The sequence below is a fragment of the Triticum dicoccoides genome, chromosome 3B (genome assembly GCF_002162155.2).
Source record: "Triticum dicoccoides isolate Atlit2015 ecotype Zavitan chromosome 3B, WEW_v2.0, whole genome shotgun sequence".
In the NCBI taxonomy this organism is placed as follows: domain Eukaryota; kingdom Viridiplantae; phylum Streptophyta; class Magnoliopsida; order Poales; family Poaceae; genus Triticum; species Triticum dicoccoides.
The window spans coordinates 671,006,984-671,028,836 of NC_041385.1; the positions used below are offsets into that span (position 1 = coordinate 671,006,984).

Consider the following 21,853-nt stretch of genomic DNA (forward strand, 5'->3'; position numbering starts at 1 on the left):
GGCACACCCCCTTCCCTTGAAGAAGGCTGCTGGTCCGATTTCGGAGTCGTATGGGTCTCCAAAATAATATTCGGTTGGGGGCCAAATTGAGTGTTGCCCCCATCGCCGATCTCCATGGGGTTTGATTTCCCCCTATTTTCGGCAACAGAGGTATTACCCTCCGTCGCCACCTTCACGGCCTCCCGAGACAACACTTCAGTGTTATCCTGGGCAGTGGGTGGAGAGATCTGCAGAGGCGACTCGCTCTCCATTGCATTCGTCCCTAGCGAGTTCCCAGATGACGATGATCGTTGGGGGAGATCGCAAGTCGGCCTATAATGCACACTTTAGTATGATAAAATAATAAGGTATAAAATCGAATGTGTATATGGTGTCTTCGGATACTTGCGATTCAGCCGAAGGCTTTGGCCTGAGGCACCGCTTTGGGGTGGCGTCGGCATCCGCTTCGGAATCATCCAAAAACGAGGGTTTTCCCTTCTTGGCCGCCTCCGCCTCCAGATCTGTGGAAGCCACCCTTTTCTTCTCCCCCCCTTGGGGGGAGAGTTGCTCTCTTCCTCCTCTACGTCTTCGTCATGGGAGGAGGCGACTTCGGAGTCTTCGGACATGGCGTCTAAAGTACCTTTACGACGGAGGCCACCTCTGGTCTCCTTGCCCTTCTTCTTGGCCTTCTTCTCCGGTGCCGATACGACGCCCGAACCAACATCTTGGCCAGCAAGGGAGTGGCTTGGTCCTTGGGCAGCGGAGCCGGACATTCGATCTGCTCCGCCTTCTTTATCCAGCCCTGTGGGAACCAGAAAGTTCAGTATACCCCTTGTATTTACAAATAAAAGTTATCATTAAAACTTACGAGAGTGGCCGGAAATGTGCTATCATAGCCGCGGTCTTCGGCTATCCCTGGCCACGACTTTTGGGTCTTGAAAAGAAGTTTCCATATGTCTTCGTGCGTCGTGCCGAAGAACCGCTGCAGAGTCCGAGGACCGGCAAGGTCGAATTCCCACATATATTGAGTCCGGCGTTAACAAGGGAGAATCCAGCGAAAAAGCATCACCTGGATCACGCTGGCGAGGAGCGAGTGTTCTTATTTATCACGCCCTTGACACGGCTCTCCAGCGCCGTCACCTCGTTAGGCGATTCCCAATCCAGACCCTTATTAATCCAGGATGTAAGCCGCATCGGGGCCCCAGATTTGAACTCAAGAGCAGCGGCCCATGCGACATCGTGGGGTTCCGTGATGTAGAACCACCCCTGATGCCATCCTTTGACGCTTTCCACGAAGGTCCCCTTTGGCCAGTTAACGTTGGGGAGTTTACTCACCATGGCCCCGCCGCACTCCGTGTGTTGGCCCTCGACCACCTTCGGCTTCACATTGAAGACCTTGAGCCATAGGCCAAAGTGGGGAGGGATACGGAGGAATGCCTCGCACATGACGATAAACACCGAAAGGTTGAGGAAAGAATTTGGGGCTAGATCATGGAAATCTAGCCCATAGTAGAACATGAGACCGCGCACGAAAGGATGAAGGGGAAACCCTAGTCCGCAGAGGAAATGGGGGATGAACACTACCCTTTCGTTGGGCTCTGGAGTGGGAATGATCTGCTTTTTAGCAGGGAGCCGATGGACTATGTCCGTGGCCAGATACCCAGCCTCCCAGAGCTTCGTGATGCTCTCCTCTGTAACAGAGGAGGCCATCCATTTGCCCTGTGCTCCAGATCCGGACATGGCTAGGAGTGCTTGGGTGAGGGGAAGGACTGATACTTGGGCATTGGATCTCGAGCGGCGGATAGGCAGAGGAAGGAGAAGGCGTGGGGTAAAAAGGCGGATTCTTATCTTCTTATAAAGGCAGTGGATGTCAAGCGCCCCTCACAAGCCTTAAATCTCGCCTATTCCCAAGGGGACGTGTGAACGACACGGTTGGATAACCCAAACCCTCATTATGAAAATCCCGTGACAAGGGGACACGATCTCTGATTTGACAAGACGTGTCAATGGTCATGCCTCGAAATACGAAATGAGGTTGTGAAACGGTTCAGAATTCTAACCAGGCCAGGACATAATGCCTCGCTGGAAAAATCGCCTATGTACGTGGCTTGTTTCGTTTCGAATGTTTTTGCCTTTACAGCTTAAGGTTGTAATTGTTCAAAGCCGGATACAACTGTTTTGCAAGGAGGAATGCATTGAAGTATTCGGAGAAGGAACCTGCCTTGCAATGCCGAAGACAATCTGCGTGCCGAACACATCGTCATTCAAGCCCGGTTCAGGGGCTACTGAGGGAGTCCTGGACTATGGGGTCCTCGAGAAGTCGGCCTATGTGACATGGGCCGGACTGGTGGGCCGTGAAGATACAAGGTAGAAGGACCTCTCCCCTATCCGGATAGGGCTCTCCCTTGCATGGACGGCAAGCTTAGCGTTCAGATCATGTACCTTCCTTTCTTTGTAACCGACTTTGTACAGCCCTAGATCCCTCCGGTGTCTATATAAACTGGAGGGCTTAGTCCATAGGCAGGAGAACAATCATACATGCCAGACATCTAGGGTTTAGCCATTACGATCTCGAGGTAGATCAACTCTTGTAACCCCTATACTCATCAAAGTCAATCAAGCAGGAAGTAGGGTATTACCTCCATTAAGAGGGCCTGAACCTGGGTAAACATCCTGTCCCCTGCCTCCTTGTTACCTTCGATCCTTAGACGCATAGTTCGGGACTCCCTACCCGAGATCTACCGGTTTTGACACCGACAGAGAGCCCCGAACCTGGGTAAACCACTGTGTGTTGTTTACCCAATCCCGTCCCCGGATATTCCACTGTAGCCTTGCTCCACCACGATAAGCCACCCCGTGGCATCTGCTGTGACGCGGTATCCCCTGGCTACCCCCGCGAAAATACCACGACATAATGCATGGTTCCTCGTTTTTTGGTTGTCAACATGGATTTGGTGGTGTCTATTATTTTTGTCGATGTGTTTTCCTTAAGTTGCAGCCAACCAATTGAGGATCCTTTGTGGTGTAGTGACCCACGGGTCGAGGGTTTAAGAAGAGTGGGTTCCACACTTTTGTTGATCGTTTGGTGGTCATTGGGCTTTGTTGTCTAGAGTAGTATGCATGTCTTGTAAGGTTGCTACTTGTTTGTATTTTGTCTTGAAGTTTGTAACGGTTGTCGTTAGATTTTCGCTAATTATTTGAAAAAATATTTTTGTTTAACTAATGGATGAGTCAAATATTTAGTCTTCATTTTGAAATCAAAATTAACACAACTGTTGAAGGAACCCAAGGAAAATAAAATTAGCCAGGTCCAGCAGCTTTGTGAGATATAGGAAACATAGAAAGAAATCCAGTCCTCAGTAGATGTTGACCTTGTTGGAGATACTTTGGCCAGCCTCCCCTGCTGTCGTCTTGCTTTGACACAACAAGGGAATAAGGGCCTCCCATTATAGGGTGCAGATGAAGCCATACAGGGTCAATGACAAAGTCGATGGGTGGTCGGCGATCCACCCATGCCTCCCCAGAGGCACATCACATAGTTTTTGTAGATCCACAACCTAGGTGCCGGAGGTCTTTATGTGCAATAAGATCATTGATGCCACCCCCCTAGAGTGACAGATCAAAGGAAATCGAAGACAGATTCACCCCCAGTTCTTTTACCGCCCCACGATGGTTTGGGAAGAGGGAATGGAGATTTGGCACACCGCCAAGCTTATTGAGGGAGGGATTTGTTGGGAAACGTAGTACAAAACAAAAAAATCGCCCTACGATCACCCAGGGACTAATGAAGATGCATATAGGGTTCAGATCAACGATCATTACCGACTCCGGGAGTGCAGCGAAACTAGACGAGTCGGTGTAGATCCTACTTGGACTCCCTCAAAAATCGACGAAGATCCTGCGAACCGCCCTGGAATGATCCTTCGAGCAGAAGACGGAAGGCATGACCTCTCTACTTGGTTGCAAGCGTACGGTCTTCGCAATCCGGCGGCGCTTCGCCATCCAGAACTAATCATCGCTGGAGAATTAGAGGGAGAAGATTAGAAACCACACAAGGCTTCTAATTATGAGGAATAAAGGTGGCTAGGGCTAGCTCTAATTAGTCAACTAGGACCAACTAGAACTAGAACTAGATCAATTAGAGGAGGCTCCAAAACTTGTGTTACATAGGGTGGAAATCCTCTAGTATATAGGTTTAGGGGAGAGGAGGGGGCGCCACAAAAGGGGGAAGGACTCCCCTTCGCTTGCTTCGACCAAGGGGGAAGGAGGAGTCCTTCCCCCACTAGGATTCGGCCTCCCCATAGGGGAAAGGGGGGCGCCACAAAAGGGGGAAGGACTCCCCTTCGCTTGCTTCGGCCAAGGGGGAAGGAGGAGTCCTTCCCCCACTAGGATTCGGCCTCCCCATAGGGGAAAGGGGGTCGCCTTCCCTATTGGGCCCTTGTGGCCCAATTCCTTCTCCACCTCTTGGCCTTATTAGGCCCATTGATATTAAATTAAATATATATTCATTCTAAACATTTTTAGAGCATTATATATATGTAATTTAACATCCCGGAAACATTTTCCACCTATATATAATTAATCAGTAATACCCGGTATTCACCAAAACCCTTCCGATTTGTGTGCTTTTGTTGATCGCCGTGGTGGTCGTTGGACTTTGGTGTCTGGGAGTAGTCTGCATGCCTTGTGCGGTTGTTGCTTGTTTGTATTTTATGGTCAAGTTTGTAATGGATTTCGCTCAATGTTCACAAATATTTAGGCAAGTATTTTTTTCCTTAACTACTAGAGAGTCAAATAATTTGTCTGCATTTCAAAATTAAAATTAACACAACAGTTGAAGGAACCTAATGCAAATAAATTTAGCCAAGTCTTTGAACTTCTCGGTAAGCACCCGTTATAGGAAACATATAAAGCAAACCAATCCTTGAGTAGATGTTGACCTCGTTGGAGACACTTTGGAGAACGTCCCCTACCGCCGCCTTGCTTAGACACAACAAGGGAACAAGGGCCTCCCATTAGAGGTTGCAGATGAAGGCACATCCAATAAGAAAAGTCAACGGGCGTCGACGACCCATACCTTTCAAGAGGCACATCGAAGAGTGTTTTGTCATTAGATACACGACTCAGGTGGCGGAGGTCTTCCCGTACAATAAGAAAAGCAAAAGATCATCGATACCAGCCTCCCCCTCCGAGCGCCATACCAGGGGAAGCCGATGACATATTCACCCCCAATTTTTTACTAACCCCACGACTGCTCAAGGGGAGGGGATGGAGATCTACGTTTGTCCGGTTTGGCCCATTGCCAGGCTTATTGAGGGAGCACTCATTAGATCTACCATCAATTGCTAGCTTCCTCCATAGAAAACGACTAGGGGAAAAGCACGACAACCATCACACACCATCTGCATGGTACATTGAAGAACTCCAAACAAGCACAAAGCCACATGCCCTTAAGGTGACTACTACTACTACCCTAGTTTACTATGTAAATAGGTTACTCGAGCTCCCTCCCTTTCCCACTCCGGTTGACGACAACGACTGAGGAGAAGGGAGAGGAGTCGGGGTAGAACACGGGGGACTCTCGATGAGAAAGGGGATGGGGGAGAGATAAAGAGAAGAACAAAAATGAGAGCTTACGAAACCATGGTTATGTGATGAGCTAATGGTGTTAAGTGTTATCAGATGGTGTTAAGTGTTATCAGATTTCAAAACTATTCAGCGCTGTGCCCGTGAATTTGGTATGCTAGCTACAATCATGTAATATCTTACTTGATGTTATTTTTTAGTGGTTACCTTCGAAGTTTTTGGACCTGGGCATAATTACAGGACTCCTCGAGGGGGTTTCTTGTAAGTTTGGACGAGCTTTTCCTACGCCGGTTGGATCCATGATCCAACGTCCCAGGAAGTCCAGTAGCATGAAAGCACGGGAGGGCTGGAAGCACATGATCCTCTTCCCCCTATACAACTATGGTACAATATTACCACCCAGACCCAGTTCACAAAATCAGCCGGCTAAGATAACACAAAGATACGATAAAGTAAATTTCAAAAAAGAAAAGGATACGATAAAGTAAAGCCGACATGCGACGCTGTGATCTGATTAGTACAGCATTAATTATACCCAGTGGGATCATTCCTTTGATGGAAACAGGTATTCATAGCAGCAGGATACCAAATGGATGTTTTCCCGTTTTTCCCGTCCGGGATATTTTTCCGCCGATCAAACAGCGCAAGCTCCAGCAGGAGAGAACCATTTTGGACACATCGAAACGAATCCAGCGGCGAACAGGAACCAGCCAGGCGGCAGGCAAGCGGGGTCCGCGCGCCACGCTGCGTGACGCGGACCCGCCGACGGCGTGGCCCACCGGACAGCCCCTCCGCCCACTCCACCTCCCCGCGCCCCCTCCCGCCTGGCTCCTCCTCCACCTCGCTGGCCGCGCGCCTCCCCCCTGGGTATATAATCCTCCCCGCGACACACGCCCACGCACCGCCCCCACACACGCGCCACCGCAGACGCAACCCGCCGCACGGCCCAGAACCAACCTACCGACCCAACGAACGAGGCACGGCGCGAGCCCCCACCCCACCGCACCGCACCGCCCCGCCTCGCGCCCTTCAGCCGCCGCCGCCGTGCCCTCCGTCCCGCTGCTCCGGCCGGTAGGCCGTCGTGGGTCCCACGGGGATCGTGCGCGCGAGGGAGGAGGCGGAGGGGCAGGGGCAGGGGGGCGCGACCGGCGACGCGCGAGGGGCGGCTGGAGGCGGAGGAGGGAGGGAGGGGATGGAGAAGTACGAGGCGGTGCGGGACATCGGGTCGGGCAACTTCGGGGTGGCGCGGCTGATGCGCAACCGCGAGACCCGCGAGCTCGTCGCCGTCAAGTGCATCGAGCGCGGCCACCGGGTTCGTTCGTCTGTCTTCCTCCCCCCGTCCTCTCCGTTTATTTATTTATTTTTGTACTACATACATACAAGGAGGAGTAATTGGGCTGGCTGGCTTGCTTGCTTGTCCGGCGGGAGGTGGATTAATTGCCGTTTTGGGGATCTGTGCCCTGCAGATTGACGAGAATGTCTACAGGGAGATCATCAACCACCGCTCGCTGCGCCACCCCAACATCATCCGCTTCAAGGAGGTTCGTGCAAAAATTCGTCCACATGGGCCAGTTCTCTGTTTTTTAAAACAAAATTTTCGCGTTTCTGAACACAAATCGTTGGATGTTTACGGGGTAGGAATGGCGCGGATGCTTTTTTTTTTCCTGTGAAAAATTCTCTTAACTGCATGTGGTGAGGAATCTTCGATTGCTACCTAATGTTTGATACCTCCCTTCTTTTTTCCCCTTTCCTGATTTCGCTTTACACAAGCCCCTTGTATATTTGTGTGGTTTGGGCATGGATTCTCATGTTACAGATGCATGTCGCCGAGAGACACCTTCTCCGTGGCAATTATTCACCTGAAACATAAAGGCGTATCTTTCTGTTTGCATTGTAATAGCACAAACTTTTGATGGAAGAAGGAATCAGATTGTGCTTTTAGCTTTATTATTTACTTGTTCCTTATCACAACCACGCGTCCACACACATGATTTTAATTAGTTGTTCCGGGGAAAAATTCTCCAGGTGGTACTGACGCCAACAAATCTTATGATTGTCATGGAGTTCGCAGCAGGTGGGGAGCTGTTTGAGCGAATCTGTGATCGTGGGCGGTTCAGTGAGGATGAGGTCTCGTGATTTATTCCTCAATTTTATAATCTTATGGATTTGGGTGGAGGAGCTATACTTAATCTGGTTTTGCTTCACGCAGGCAAGGTATTTCTTTCAGCAGTTGATCTGTGGTGTGAGCTACTGCCATCACATGGTACGAACACGCAAGCAAGAGTATTGTTATAATAATTTACATCCCACTTTCCTTAAGCACAAATGACTAGTGTGCCTACTGTTTCACCTTTCAAGTTTCTTTTATGTTTCACGGCTGGTTTCACTGTTAACCTTCTGCTGTCTTATGTATGAGCCAAGATCTAGTGTACTGTATTTCTATTAACTTGATTCTCGGGACAATCTTGTCATATGCCAGCAAATATGCCATAGAGATTTGAAGCTGGAGAATGTTCTCTTGGATGGCAGTGCAGCTCCACGGCTCAAAATATGCGATTTCGGCTACTCCAAGGTTGTCCCTGAACCCACTTATTGAACCTTCAAGTTATCGATGTCTATATTCTCACAGAAACTGTTCTTCCCATTTCTGGATCAGTCATCAGTATTGCATTCAAGGCCCAAATCAGCAGTGGGGACGCCAGCATATATTGCACCAGAGGTGCTATCCCGCCGTGAGTATGATGGAAAGGTGAGTTTGTAATTTTTTATTGTTTTACATTTACCGTATCTGGTTTCTGTTAGTCCTTTTGCAAGATAATCTGTTAGGTCATTAGAACAAACCTCTTTTCTAGGCATTGTATGTGCAAATATCTCTTTCATCTTGTGGTTTTCACTAGTGTCAAAAAACATCTTACATATGGGACGGAGTAGTATGCAAGTTTTACTCATGATTTCACTGAAATTATGAGTATTTGGCCATTTCGCCAAGCCTTTCTGATTGGTTAAATAGTCGGTGTCTTGACACTATTTAAACTTCTCCATTGAAACCATTTAGTGGATGCACTTGCGTCATGATTGTGACGTTACATATGCTTGGCCCCTCAATTTAATCAAAAGTCCGGTTGAATGACGGGCACTCCAAGGCTAAAGGAGTACCTTCCAAAAGCTTGCATTATCTGAAAATATTTTAGGAAATACCTGATATTTGGCTTTATTTAAATTGTGATTGACAATACATTATATTATATTTAAAAAATACCACAAATATTGGACAAACAGATTATCTGAAATTCTCTCGGCAAGCTTCTGTTTGATGAGGAGTCATTGTCAGCATTAAGTACTGGAACATCTTCTGTTTGGTTTGTCGAGGTAAGATGTACAACAAAGGATGTTGACATCGGAAAAGTGGAGTGGGCTATTAGTGAATGCAGATCATCCATCCACAAAATAGGTTCTTATCCTCTAGATTCTACATGTTTCTAGATATGATTCACCTTTTAACTGTTAATGGAGTTTTTGGATTCTACTCCCTCCGTCCTATAATGTGTAGTGTCAAAAAACGTCTTATATTATGGGACGGAGTAGTAGTTTCTTGTTTAGATCACTTCGTCGCAAAATAGGTAGGTTTGCCCGTTAACAAAGTAAGTTCAGACGGCCCCTGTCTGGCAAATTTTCTGCAGCCTACTTTCCTGCCTTGCTGTTTGCTTCTATTGAATTCATTGTATTTTGTGAAGTCTAAATTTTAGAGCATGGTAAATGCACCTAGATCTACAGAACCACTACCAATTACATACATGCAAGGATGTCTAATTCCCGTCCACATTGTAGGAAATGTGATGACATGGCTTCCTTGATACAAAGATGTATTGTATTGGCATATACTCCCTCCGTTCCAAAATAGATGGCTCAACTTTGTACTAACTTTATTCTAAAGTTAGTACAAAGTCGAGTCATCTATTTTGGAACGGAGGGGGTATTATGCAAATGTTGGGCTGTATTCCATAGCTTTTCACGGGAATGGAGAACTGTAGCATTGGCATGCCTGTTTCACTTAGTTTTTGCCATGTTGGTGCTTCCCTGATTGAACCAGCGACTGTGGGAGTGGTGGGTGGATTCATACACGTGACTATGCTCCATCAAATGAAGCCAGTTATTTTGCTTTAATCATTATTCATGGCTACCAGGCTAGTATAATTTATAAGTTGGTTTTGCTGATCAAGGCGATGATCCTTGTGGTTAATTTGTAAGTTCAGTCTTCAGTGTGCCAGCACACTGAAACTTCAATAACGCAAGGAAGAACCTTTAGGCTAAATGAATAACGCAACAACAGAACAGAAGTACAAAACTGCACTAGAACTGCATGATTACGATGCTTTATCTTGACACTGCAGAGTCAACACAATTTTCCTGTGCGGTTACTGAATATGAAGTTTAGCATCCTACAATAAACCATGCCAATCATATAGTCGCGCAAGAGATTGTCAGATGTCGGTCCTGAACTTTGTAGGTCTTCCAATGGATATTAGCTAGTATCTAGTGACATGAGAGTATTCTTCAGCTATACTAATTAGCAGCAATGGATCTTTTTAATGTAGCTTGCAGATGTGTGGTCTTGTGGGGTGACTCTTTACGTCATGCTTGTGGGAGGCTATCCATTTGAAGACCAGGATGACCCCAAGAATATACGCAAGACCATTCAGGTGACATTCTAGAATTATGCGACACAGATTTATCCTATTATGGGTCGCGGTATTTCCTTTTGCATGTCACATGACTCTCATTATGGCCACTCTTCATCTACAGCGAATAATGTCCGTGCAATATACCATACCTGATCATGTCCACATATCCATGGAATGCCGACAGCTTATGGCCCGTATCTTTGTTAACGTCCCATCGAAGGTAATGATCTCAATCTGTATCTTTTGCCTTCTTCTTTTTAGGAAGTCACCATGTTTCATAGCAAGTGACATAGGGTTGACATGATAATTTGAATGCTGTCCAGAGAATCACAATGAGGGAGATAAAGAATCACCCATGGTTCCTGAAGAACCTACCAAGGGAGCTCACAGAGACAGCGCAGGCCATGTACTTCAGGAGGGATAACGCGGTGCCTTCTTTCTCGGAGCAGACTTCAGAAGAGATCATGAAGATCGTCCAGGAGGCAAGGACCATGCCGAAGTCATCCAGGCCAAGCTATGGTTGGGGCGATGAGGGTTCGGACGACGAGGAAGAGAAGGAAGAGGAAGAGAGACCAGAAGTGGCGGAGGAGGAAGAGGAGGATGAGTACGACAAGAGGGTCAAGGAGGTTCATGCAAGCGGAGAGCTCCGCATGAGCTCGCTACGCATATCATGAAAGTATGCGGAGTAAGTTACCTGTAGATAATCGGCCTATCGTGGAACTTCTGCGCTCAGTGGGATGTGCAATTTTGTGGAAGTTTGCTTCTGTTTGGTTTTGGTTCGTGTAACATAATTTACATGGGACAATGGGGCTTGATGAATGCTGTAATATTTGGCTCTTGGCAGAGAAACTTATGTACATATAAAGCGTATGCTTGTATTCCCTGTGACCGGGAGAAATAGCTCGCCTCAGGCTGTCCAGCGGTTCATGTTTAAAGCATGCCGACGAATTCTGTGGTTCGCCCTAAAACTGGAAATTTGTGCTATTTAGTGGAGAAGTAGCAGGATCAGTGCTTGAAGTGGTCCTTACTAAAAGAAAACGTTCTTTACTTGCAATGCCAGGCGCAAGCAACTTGCGTTGTGAATGCCGCTGGCGCCAGCGTGGGTGTTAAGGTGGATACACCCTCTTCAGAATGTCCCTTGCCTACTTTTGGTACAACAGTTTAGTTCCTTCCACCAACCCATCCTAAACCGCAGCTACAGCTATGGTTACAGCATCACAGTTCACAGGGGCCAACGAGCTAGCACCAGCACATACCTCCGACGATATGCTTCTATCACGGAGATGCTCCATTTCACAGTTGCTGCTCGATTTGCAACAAAATTTAACTAGTCGATATAGAAAGTAAAAAGAACCAATATGCTCTGTGCACAAGTACAACTATGGTTATAGCATCACAGGGGCCTTCACAGGCTACACTGCATGCCCCTCTTTCTTGGAACATCAACATAGCATGGCAAAAGTAAAAAAAAAAAAAAAAAAACGAAGATGCACGCTGTTCAGCTATGTTTAGATAGAATTACAGGAGCCTTCGCAGAATACACTGCATGCACTATTTCCTTTGAACATCAACACAGCATGGCATATAGCATATCATGGATTCAATAATTAGCCGTGAGCTTACAAAATACAACATGAATCACAAGCTATTCCTACTGCATGGACCCACTGTACTGCTTATTTACTCATCAGCAACAACCTCTGGCTGGGGCCCCGAAGTTACCTACGTTGAGGTGAACTGAATGCCACGGAGACGACAGGAACCGACATGTTCAGTGCCAATGTCTCAGGTGAGATGAGATCACAACTGTACTTCAACATATGCTTTGCCCGGTTATCGTTTCTATCAGCTAGCATGGATTAGTATTGTACTATTATTACTATCATAGTATACACTTGCACTTCAAAAAAAGTGAGATGACACTATAAAAACTAGTCAGTCACCTTTCGCGATCACAACAAACACGTCGTCCAGAGACCACTTCTTAATCTCCGACTTGTGCTCTGGATTAATGATTGCCTCATCGGTGTTTGCGAGCCGGTAGCCGATCACAATCTCGTCTCTCTCACGAGCCCTCACCATTATGTCCAGGAAACTCAACTCCTCTTGTTCGTACAGGTAAAACTCAGCAGACCGTATGCACATCTCGTTGCCCTGTACCACAGGATTACCAGGGTCAGATCTAAGGCAGGTCACTCACTGGGTAGTTAACTTTAAAAACTATCATCTGGTACGTCATTAAATAGAGATGCTTCAAGTCATTGTTAACTGGTAAGTGTGGCTTGTACACATAGATTGTGGAAACAGCATGTTATTGCAATATTAAAGCACAATTAAAATTATGTCACAATTTAGATAGTACCTCCTCAGCAAAAAGTTCCTCAAGAACTCTGTTGATTTGCTTGTCTTCTGCTACCATTGCTAATGCCATACTGACAAGTTCATTTGACAGGACGTAATCGCTGATTTTGGAGACAGATACAAGGTTTCTAGTTCTTGAGTCCAGTATCTCACTGATTATTATTGATTTGTCCGATGCATGCTGCATCTTCCGAATCCAGGAGCTGTGAGAGAAGCCATTGTGATGTAGAGGTGATTTTGACTCCTTCGACGGAAGACGTTTGGACTACAGAAGAAGGTATATATCAGTAATGCAGCGGTCGTCTACCTGTGCACTGTCAGTTATACTCCCTCCGTTCGGAATTACTTGTCGTAGAAATGGATGTATCTAGATGTATTTTAGTTCTAGATGCATTCATTTCCGAGACAAGTAATTCCGAACGGAGGGAGTATATGCTACAGCCAGGCTGCTTGTTGCTTACCTGAACGTCACGAATTAGAAGAAGTGTAGCTAAGGACCGTGAATCTGATTGTACAATGGAGTCCTCCACTGACTCATCTGCAAGAATTAAAATCTGTGGTTTCAAAGTTAGCAATGGGTGTATTTCAGCATAGGTAAACTGAGAATAGAAGAAATGCGAGCCAAGATGACTAACTATTTTGGACAACATTGACGGTTTCATGAAACAATCATTGTTTGAATAGAAACTAGTACTATATTTGTCTCTATGATAGGGCATATACTCACAGAATCAAAGGTCTCAAGAGGCAAGCTTTCTAAGTGCCGCCTGATGACAGCATTCCCTTCTTTGTGTACAAGTTTAATGTTTGTTAGTCCAAGAATATCCATACCACCGTCAGTCAGTTTTGTCTCCCTCGCCTTCTCTGGCACCTCATTGAACATCCACAATTCAGAACCTGGAGCAAGAAATGCTTCTAGAACCTACACAACAGCGCCAACATTCATATCCAAAATGTGCGTAAACGTACATCGATCCTGCCAAAATGCGCAGGTTAACTTACCATTATCATATCGTGGATGTCACGTCGCCAACCACAGAACAAAATTTTCTCTGGATATTTAGGAGGGGTGGGAACGTTAGGTAGAAAACCCTTATGCACCTGGCAAGAAATAACATAGATCAAATAAAAATCTAAGTGAATAGAATTTTTTTATTGGGAAGTATGACAGGCTTGATGATAGTTGATACAAAGAGACCATAACTCAGAAAATTAACCTCTGGTAGAGGAGCAGGTGCATAAGTATCATCATCTTCTGCTATAACAAGGATCTCATCACCTTCTCTTAAAACATAATCATCATCCGGATTCATTAATATACTTCCAAATCTTGACGCAAGCTTCACTCCACAGGGCACAGCATCAGGGAATGAGATTAACACATCCCCAAACCGCATGCCATCCAATTCTGGCCATCTTTTTATATAGAACTCTGCATTTTCGAATCCCAAAATATCCTCCCATATCTGCAAAAGAATATGGTGGGTTAGCAATCATGTAGATACATCCCGGGCAAAAATACAGGACCAAACAGCATTGCAGTTTAGTATGCCAGGCTCAAAGATTTTGTTTCTTTTCTTTCTTACTGGAGAACCAAGTGTTACATTGAAATGTACCTGTGCCAAGCCAGGTTGGAGTGCACACTGTATCATCAAACGTCCAATGACATCATGGGCAACAACTGTTTCAATTAGTTCACCTCCAACCAATTTCACCAAAGGTTCATTGTCAAGGTCACTCATCTCTACAACAATATGCCCCCTTAAGCCCTCTTTTACTCCAGTCAGGCTCAGTACGACACGCAAAGCTCGTGCATCACTCTGGGGGGGAATGGAGAAAATGAACGTTGAGCAAATAATTATATGAGCTGTTAACCCCAAAATAGTAAAGGTGGATAGAAGAAAATACTAACTTGGTCTGCATTTTCATCAGATGCTAAAACAATAATAGCACGTGCTTTGGAAACAGAAACCTGTGGGGAGGAAAGGGCATTTCAGGTAGATATTTACATAACACATAGCAGGAAAAGAAACCATCCGAGGAGTGTATCCATAGTGGAAGATCAGAAGAATAGCTCGGTACCTTCTTCAGATCTGCTAGGATTAGAGGACTGCCGCTTCTACATATTACAGATGTTCCCATGAAGTCAAATCCTAGCTTTCCTATGTCCATCTCCATCTCTTCCTTGTCTCTTTCTGCCAGGACAACAACTACACCACCACCAATGCTTTTATTCGCTATAGCTAGCTGCTTCAGAAGAGAGCCCTGCTCCACATAGTGAAAAAAGTAGTAAACCAGTTGATTCAGTCTTTATCAATACCCAAGCAAGCAAATAAACCTCAGTGCTCAGTGCACAACTTCCCTCAGCAAGATTGGAGGATAATGTACAAAATGAAGTGCATAAAGTGACTAAAAATGGTGAAAAAAGACCAACATTTAAATTCCGAAGTTGGTTTGTCTAAAATGGAATTTAAAATACAGAATCAAGTCTTGAAAGCTTAATGTGTGTTGAATCCTAAAATATAAAACCCTACATGTCAGCATACATAACATTTCTTACAAGGATTGTTACTTATTATTGATACTAAAGCAATATTTCATCAGAACATTACCAGCTTGTCGCTCCATCCGAGGATTAGTATATGGTTGACCTCTATCACCTCGCTTTTCCCCTTACGCCAAGAATCTACCTTCTCCGATATGGCATCTGACACAAGCCCGAGCATCGTGGCAAACACCAGCATGCCACCGGCACTAATCGACACGGACACAATCCTTGGACCGAGGCCAACCTGGTCAGCATGGTTTCCTGAATCTGCCACAAAAGTCCAAGAAAGCCAAAGAGCCTCCAGGAACCCACTGCCACTGACAGAATACAGCGCAATGCCGCCCGAGGCGATGAGAACTACAGTGGCGATCAGGAGGGCAAGCAGCTTCGCATACGGATGCCCTGAGAAGAACACATCAACCTTGTAAGCAATCCGCTTCTCGAGAGGCACTTCTTCCTCGGTGCTTCTCGCCCTGCTGGAATTTTCTTTCTTACGCCGCAGCTGGTCAGCGTATTTAAAAAGGAATATCGGTATTGCCACAGCAAACATCGGAGCTAATTTCCAGCTCTCGGAGCTAACAAAGCCGGAACCAGGGTCCCCCAGAACCCAGGATGTCTCAGCAGTTTCCTCACTGTCCACAGCATCAGCACCACCACTGCATGATCTGACCTTTTCCTGCAAAGATGCAAGTGCTTATAAGCTGTCAGCGAGATCAGTTATGGTGAAACCAACTGGCACCACACAAATTTTGACAGGTGAAATAGGGAGTACCTGGAGTCCCAGCACTTTCATCCACTGCCAGAAGGCCAGGGAAGAGCTTGTGACGGTTACAACCAGCAACTGCAGCAATTAATTCACGGGGGAAATGGACCAGAATAGTAAGTCAGCTGCTGCAAATAAGGCTGGAGCTTTAAATGGCATTGCTTACTAGCAGGAGGCAGTACGGCGAGAGATCGAATCCGCGAGCGCGCGGCGGCGGCGGGGGCGGAGGCGAGAGCGGCCTCCTCTCCCCGAGCAGCGCGGACTGCTTGACCACGGAGGCCAGGGACTTCTCCTCGTCCCGCTGCGAGGCCGCCACCCTCCGCGTGGTGGCGGGATTGCTGCTAGGGTTCCGGCGGGCGGGGGCGGCGGCGGCGGCGGCGGGCGGCGGCGTCTGCTGCTGGCGCGGCGGGCGCGGGCGCGAGGCGTGCGGGCCGAGGAAGGACGGGTAGCACCAGTCGCGGTCGAGCACGCCGGCGTTGGGCGCCGCGTGGGAGGGGTCGTCCACGGCGACGGTGAGCCGCCTGGGCACCTGCGGGAGGGGCGCCGCCGCCGTTGTGGTCGAGCGGCGGGCGAGGATGCCGCCGTCCCTCCCGCCCCGCCTTATCTCGGCGGAGGCGGCGGCGGCCGCGGTGGCGGAGCCGGCGATGGTGCGCGATTTGGCGAGCTGCGGCCGCTGCGGGCGCGGGGCCGGGTCGTCGCGGCCGGCGCCGGGGTCCGCCTCGCCGCCGTCGCTCTCCGCCATTAGCAGCAGCGGAGCTCGAGCTCCCCCCCGTCCGGCGCTCGCCCAGCTGGTGGTGGCAGTAATAAGCCACTCGGCAGAATTCTTCCACTTTAACCACGTGATTAGTTATCCCGGCGACGCCAGACAGGATCAGCGGACCATGACTAGTGGGCCGGCCCCACCTGTCATCCGCCGTGGACGGTTAGTTGACCGTGACTGTGGAGTGAGCGGGGCAGCGGCGGCATGTCGTAGCTAGCTCGGCGGAGGTGGTAAGCATAAACAGCGCAACAGTAGCCGCGGGAGAGGAAGGGGGCGGCGATCGTGGCGCCGTGGCGGAGGCAGCGCACGTGCGGCGCGCGTGGGCAGCCGCAAAGGCAGCCGGAGCACAACACCAACAGCGACGGATGGATCCCCCGTCCCGTCCCGTGCGGTGATCTGATCTCTCTTCCTTTTCATTTCCGCGCGTAAAACCGCCGGACCGGGCCTGGGTCATGTGGAGCTGGTGGGAGGTCGGGCGATCTGGTCCGTCCGCCGCTCCACTTGGTGGCGAAGGCGCCGGATCTCGGCCGTCCGTCGGCGAATCGCCGGACCGGACGAAACTTTGCCGGGCAGCTTGTTGCAGGGAGAAAAAAAAGAAAGTTTGGTTAACTGCTATTTTTTCCGAATGTAGTTAACTGCTTAGCTGGCGGTGTAATTTCCTTTGTGTTAGCATGAGAGCATGTGCTCGCGCGTTGTTAATTTCAGGACAGAACTTTCCATCCCTGATTGGAGCAGTAATTCGTTTGTTTATTGCAGCGGCGGCAACAGAGCACATGTCCTGGTGTGTGTTTTTTTTTTTGCGAATTCCTGGTATTTTTTTTTCGGTTGCTTGCTTTCTTGCTACTTGCTAGCGTAGCGAGCATCCAAGGAGCACGCAAGTAAATTTTTTTCCTTTTTAGTTCGCCCTAAAAGAGCTATTTTCTATTTTCCTTTTTTGTAATCGTCCATTTTCCCTTCAGAGAATACCGTTTTGGCAATCTATATTGTAATTTTCTTTTTTTGCGAAAATGATTCAGATCTATAATCAAAGTTCACCGGAAGTACAAACCACCTCAAGCATGATAAAAATTACATTGAGATTTTGAGACCACCAAACACCGCTACCGTCGTTAGAATGAGCCGCCGACGCGCCGCTATTGCCGCTCCCCTACCGGAGCCGGCTTGACCTTGTCGATGACAGTCGGGAAGTCTTCATGCACGTGACCCTAAGGACCAGCGCCCTGGAGTCGCAGTGTCGTCGTTGAACCCCCTGAATAGATCTGAAACACCTGACACCAAATCTCGCCACATGACGAGAAACCCTAACCTCACTGTCCAAAGGAGGTTGCAGGAGTCTACGCTGGAGCTCTGTCGACTACGTCCAGATGAATGGACTCGAGGAGGATCGGAGTCCGAAAGACAAACTCGAAGAAGAAGTTTCACCATCCGTCCGTCGCACCTGCAAGAACTAAAAAACCCTAACCTAAACTACTAACTAGGGCGGAGGCACCGGGATTCCCCTCCCCGCCACCGGCCTCTAGAGCGGCGCAGAGGGGAGGCGAATCCACGGGCTCGACGGCGAAGTCCAGAAGGGAGAATTTACCCTAGCCGTACTTTTTTTTTCAAAAAATAACTACATGTCTCTACTATCCTATAAATTGGAGTTGGTGGTGAGTTCTCTCCCCCGAGCCACCCCTATCTTCCTCATCCATCTAGAACCCACCAGACCCTCCAATTGATGAGAGAAAAATAAAATCATACTATATTGCAATGGTGCTCTCATCGCTGCCATAGTTACGCAAGTGCGGCGTTGGCTACTTAATTGAGTTTCTTCTCATAGTATTACAGGATGCAGTTTCTTCTTGTATACAACTAATACAATGCAGTTGAATCATTTTTGTGGTTTCGTAGTAATGCATGAACCATGTTCTAGTCTACTAGTAATACTAGAAACTACTCAACAACGAGATACAAGTGGATACAAGGCGACCCTTCTCTGAGAAGAAGATACAGTGAGACCCTAACTGCCACATTTTTGTACATAGAATCTACACCGGCCTGAATTGTCTTCAGGAGGCTTTATATGGCATGTGCCAGCCTGAATCGCCTTCAAGAGGCTTTATAAACAGTACTAGGAACTCGCCTACAACGAGACAAAGGCTTCACTATTCGCATGTCGATCGAGACTTGGTCCTAACTTAGCGGGTGTGGATAAAGATGGCAAAATGGGACCCACAACATCTGGATGACCTGACCCATGAGAACACATCCTCGATGGCTCCATTCCGACATCAAAGAAGATGCCTCCATGACCAGGAAGGAGCCAAAGGACTTACTTATAGGAAACGACATCACCACCATGGCTCCGCTGCTTGGACACCAATACCTATAAAGAACAAACAACACACTTTGTGAAAATCACCCCCACCCCCACCACCGTTGAGCACACATGCAAACTATCGGAGGTGAGTGGACGCGCTAGATATCCGGCGTGGAGAGATGAGATCGCTTGTCGGAGAACCATCCAAGATGGTTTAGTGAGTAATGGCAAACTAACGGAGGTACATATCCTATGGATGTGGGTGGATTGTGCCAAAGGAAGAGCTTAGGTCATTTTAGGAATGGATTCATGAAACGTCACAATGAGGACTCTAGGTGGCCATCTACGCAACATTATATGGCATCCACCATGGTTGGCTATACATAGATGATTGCAAGGGCTTAGGGATTGCAATAGAAGTGGTGTTCCCTGAAGTGGAGCATAGGGAATGTATGCGACAACTAGCTGCTAATTTTACAAGGAACTTAGGGGGGAGTTTATGACGAGAACCTATAGCCAACATCATACACATGCAACTTCAGGAAGCACGAGCACCACTTAAGAGTGTTGTACACCGAGAATCCTTTGGTGTAGGAATACACTGAATCACATCATGGAAATGTGTGGTCAAAAAGCAGGTTCGATGAAATACACAAGGTAGAGTATGTGACCAGTAACCTTGAAGAGTGTTTTAATTCAAAGATTAAGTCAACGAAAGGGCTTATGTTGTGACAAACATTTGACAATACCAGGCATATGTTGATGATAAAGATAGATTTGCGCAAAAGAGTTGCATATACACAATATGTTGGCCATGCCATACTCTCATATGTGATTAAGGCATTGCATGCAAAGCTAGAGGATATGCTCAACCTATGAGGAAGAGATGACATATACAGACAGTAAAAACAAGGAATGGAGGTATCTAGTGGATTTACCAAGTGGTACATGTAGTTGTTGGCAATGGCAGATACGTGGCCAGCCAATGCATACGTGCCCTGGTCTTCATGGCGAACACCAAGGGTGCCAATGACACAATGTTCTCTTTTATAATATATTTTATATTATAAAGAAATCATAATTCCTATAGAAACATTGTTCACAATGGTAACACCCATTGTTGTGCAAATTTGGCCATGTTATCATGCACTATGCCATGGATGTGGCCATGACCATGACCATATGCCTTGAATTCCATGCATGCTCATATTAGATAGGCCATTTTGTGAAGATATTTTTTAAAATTTGTGGTATTGCAAGTTTATTATTTTTCCCACAAACTATTGCACATAAGGTGGCTCAATGCAAAAGCATTCCAATTTTTGAGTCTTTTTTCATTTCCTTTGATTTTCTCAAAATGGGATCAAACTAGGAAGGTTAACCATTCATACCAAATGGTTTTTAATTCCAACTTTAGTTGTCCCAAGTACATACATCACCAATATTAAATCATAAAATGATTTTTGTCAATTTTTAGTACCAAACTACATCACACTTGTAATTCAAATTTGAGAAAGTTCTGATAATTCACTAGGAATCCAGTAAATGAATGAAATATAGCAATAACACTCTTAAATTCATGAAACTTGGTTAGTGGGCATCCAATATGACATACTTTTGATGAAGAATGAAAAGGCCCAATTTTCAAACTTATTTCAGACACTTCCTTCACACAAAAGTCATTTCTCGCACTTGGAAAATGGAAAACAAATATTATAAAAAATCATAATTCCTATTGCAACATTGTTCACAATGGTAACACCCATAGTTGTGCCAAATGTGACCATGTTATCATGGACTATGCCATGCATGTGACCATGCATGGCATGCCCATATGCCTTGAATTCCATGCATGTTCATACTAGGTAGGCCATTTTGTGAAGGTTTTCTTTTCAAATTTGTGGTATTGCAAGCTTGTTGTTTTCCCCATAAACTAGTGCACATAAGAAGGCTCAATGCAAAAGCATTTCAATTTTTGAGTCTTTTTCCATTTTCTTTGATTTTTTTTTCAAAATGGAGTCAAACTAGAAAGGTTGGCCATTCATACCAAATGGTTTGCAATTTCACCTTTGGTTGTCCCAAGTGCATGCACCACCAACATTAAAGGCTAAAATGATTTTTTTTTCAATTTTCAAGACCAATCTACATCACAGCTGTAGTTCAAATTTAAGCAAGTTCTGATAATTCATTAGAAATCTAGTAAATCGATGAAATATAGCAATGACACTCTCAAATAAATAAAACTTGGTCAATGGGCATCCAACGTGACATAGTTTTGATGAAAAATGAAAATGCCCAAATTTTTAACTTATTTTAGGGACTTCCTTCATAAAAAAGTCATTGTTGGCACTTGGATGCCCATGTTGACAAAAAATTATAGAAAATGATGAAAGTCTCGAAAATGGAAATCTTTTTGCATATATCCCTTTTTTATGGACTAGTTTGTGGGGAAAATGATAAACAAACAATTTCAAATACTAGCAAAAAAACCATTCACACCCCCGGTGGTAGTCAATGAATCTTGGGTACATCCTTCGCGTCTGTGAGTACATACAAGGATGGTGGGTGTTTCAGAACACACATACACATACTAGCTCAGTTAGCGCTTCCGCTGTTCTTTGAGCGGCCGGTCTGGAGTTCGAGTACTCTTCCCGGAATTATAAGCCACCTTTTTCGGCCATTTAGCTAGGCACGGACACACGGGCCCTCTGGCCACCTACGACCACGCGGCCCACAGGTGCTGCCCCACGCGTCAATAACTGTGCCCACCTATGACCATCCAACCACTTACATATGGACCCGCATGGGGTATCTCGCACGACAATAACTGCGCCCACTTATGACCACACAGCTGCTGACAGATGGTACCGCACGG

At 46.6% G+C, this 21,853-nt stretch overlaps 2 protein-coding genes across 2 annotated transcripts; one reads left to right on the forward strand and one right to left on the reverse strand.

Moving 5' to 3' along the window:
- Window positions 1–6,479: 6,479 nt before the first annotated feature.
- Window positions 6,480–11,240, forward strand: LOC119277750 (serine/threonine-protein kinase SAPK4-like). Its single transcript, XM_037559067.1, has 9 exons — window positions 6,480–6,877; window positions 7,032–7,106; window positions 7,591–7,692; window positions 7,775–7,828; window positions 8,045–8,137; window positions 8,222–8,314; window positions 10,161–10,265; window positions 10,369–10,467; window positions 10,571–11,240. The coding sequence occupies exons 1-9, from the start codon at window positions 6,758–6,760 to the stop codon at window positions 10,919–10,921; spliced, it is 1,092 nt and encodes a 363-aa protein (XP_037414964.1). The 5' UTR covers window positions 6,480–6,757; the 3' UTR covers window positions 10,922–11,240.
- Window positions 11,241–11,806: 566 nt separating this feature from the next.
- LOC119277751 (probable ion channel POLLUX) lies at window positions 11,807–17,067 on the reverse strand. The gene is made up of 12 exons (XM_037559068.1): window positions 16,086–17,067; window positions 15,929–15,997; window positions 15,221–15,832; window positions 14,691–14,873; window positions 14,521–14,580; window positions 14,225–14,428; window positions 13,826–14,074; window positions 13,611–13,709; window positions 13,336–13,530; window positions 13,070–13,162; window positions 12,610–12,873; window positions 11,807–12,401 (listed from the first exon to the last, which is right to left on the reverse strand). Exons 1-12 carry the CDS (start codon window positions 16,659–16,661, stop codon window positions 12,183–12,185), a joined length of 2,823 nt encoding a protein of 940 aa, XP_037414965.1. The 5' UTR covers window positions 16,662–17,067; the 3' UTR covers window positions 11,807–12,182.
- Between the last annotated feature and the right edge of the window lie 4,786 nt (window positions 17,068–21,853).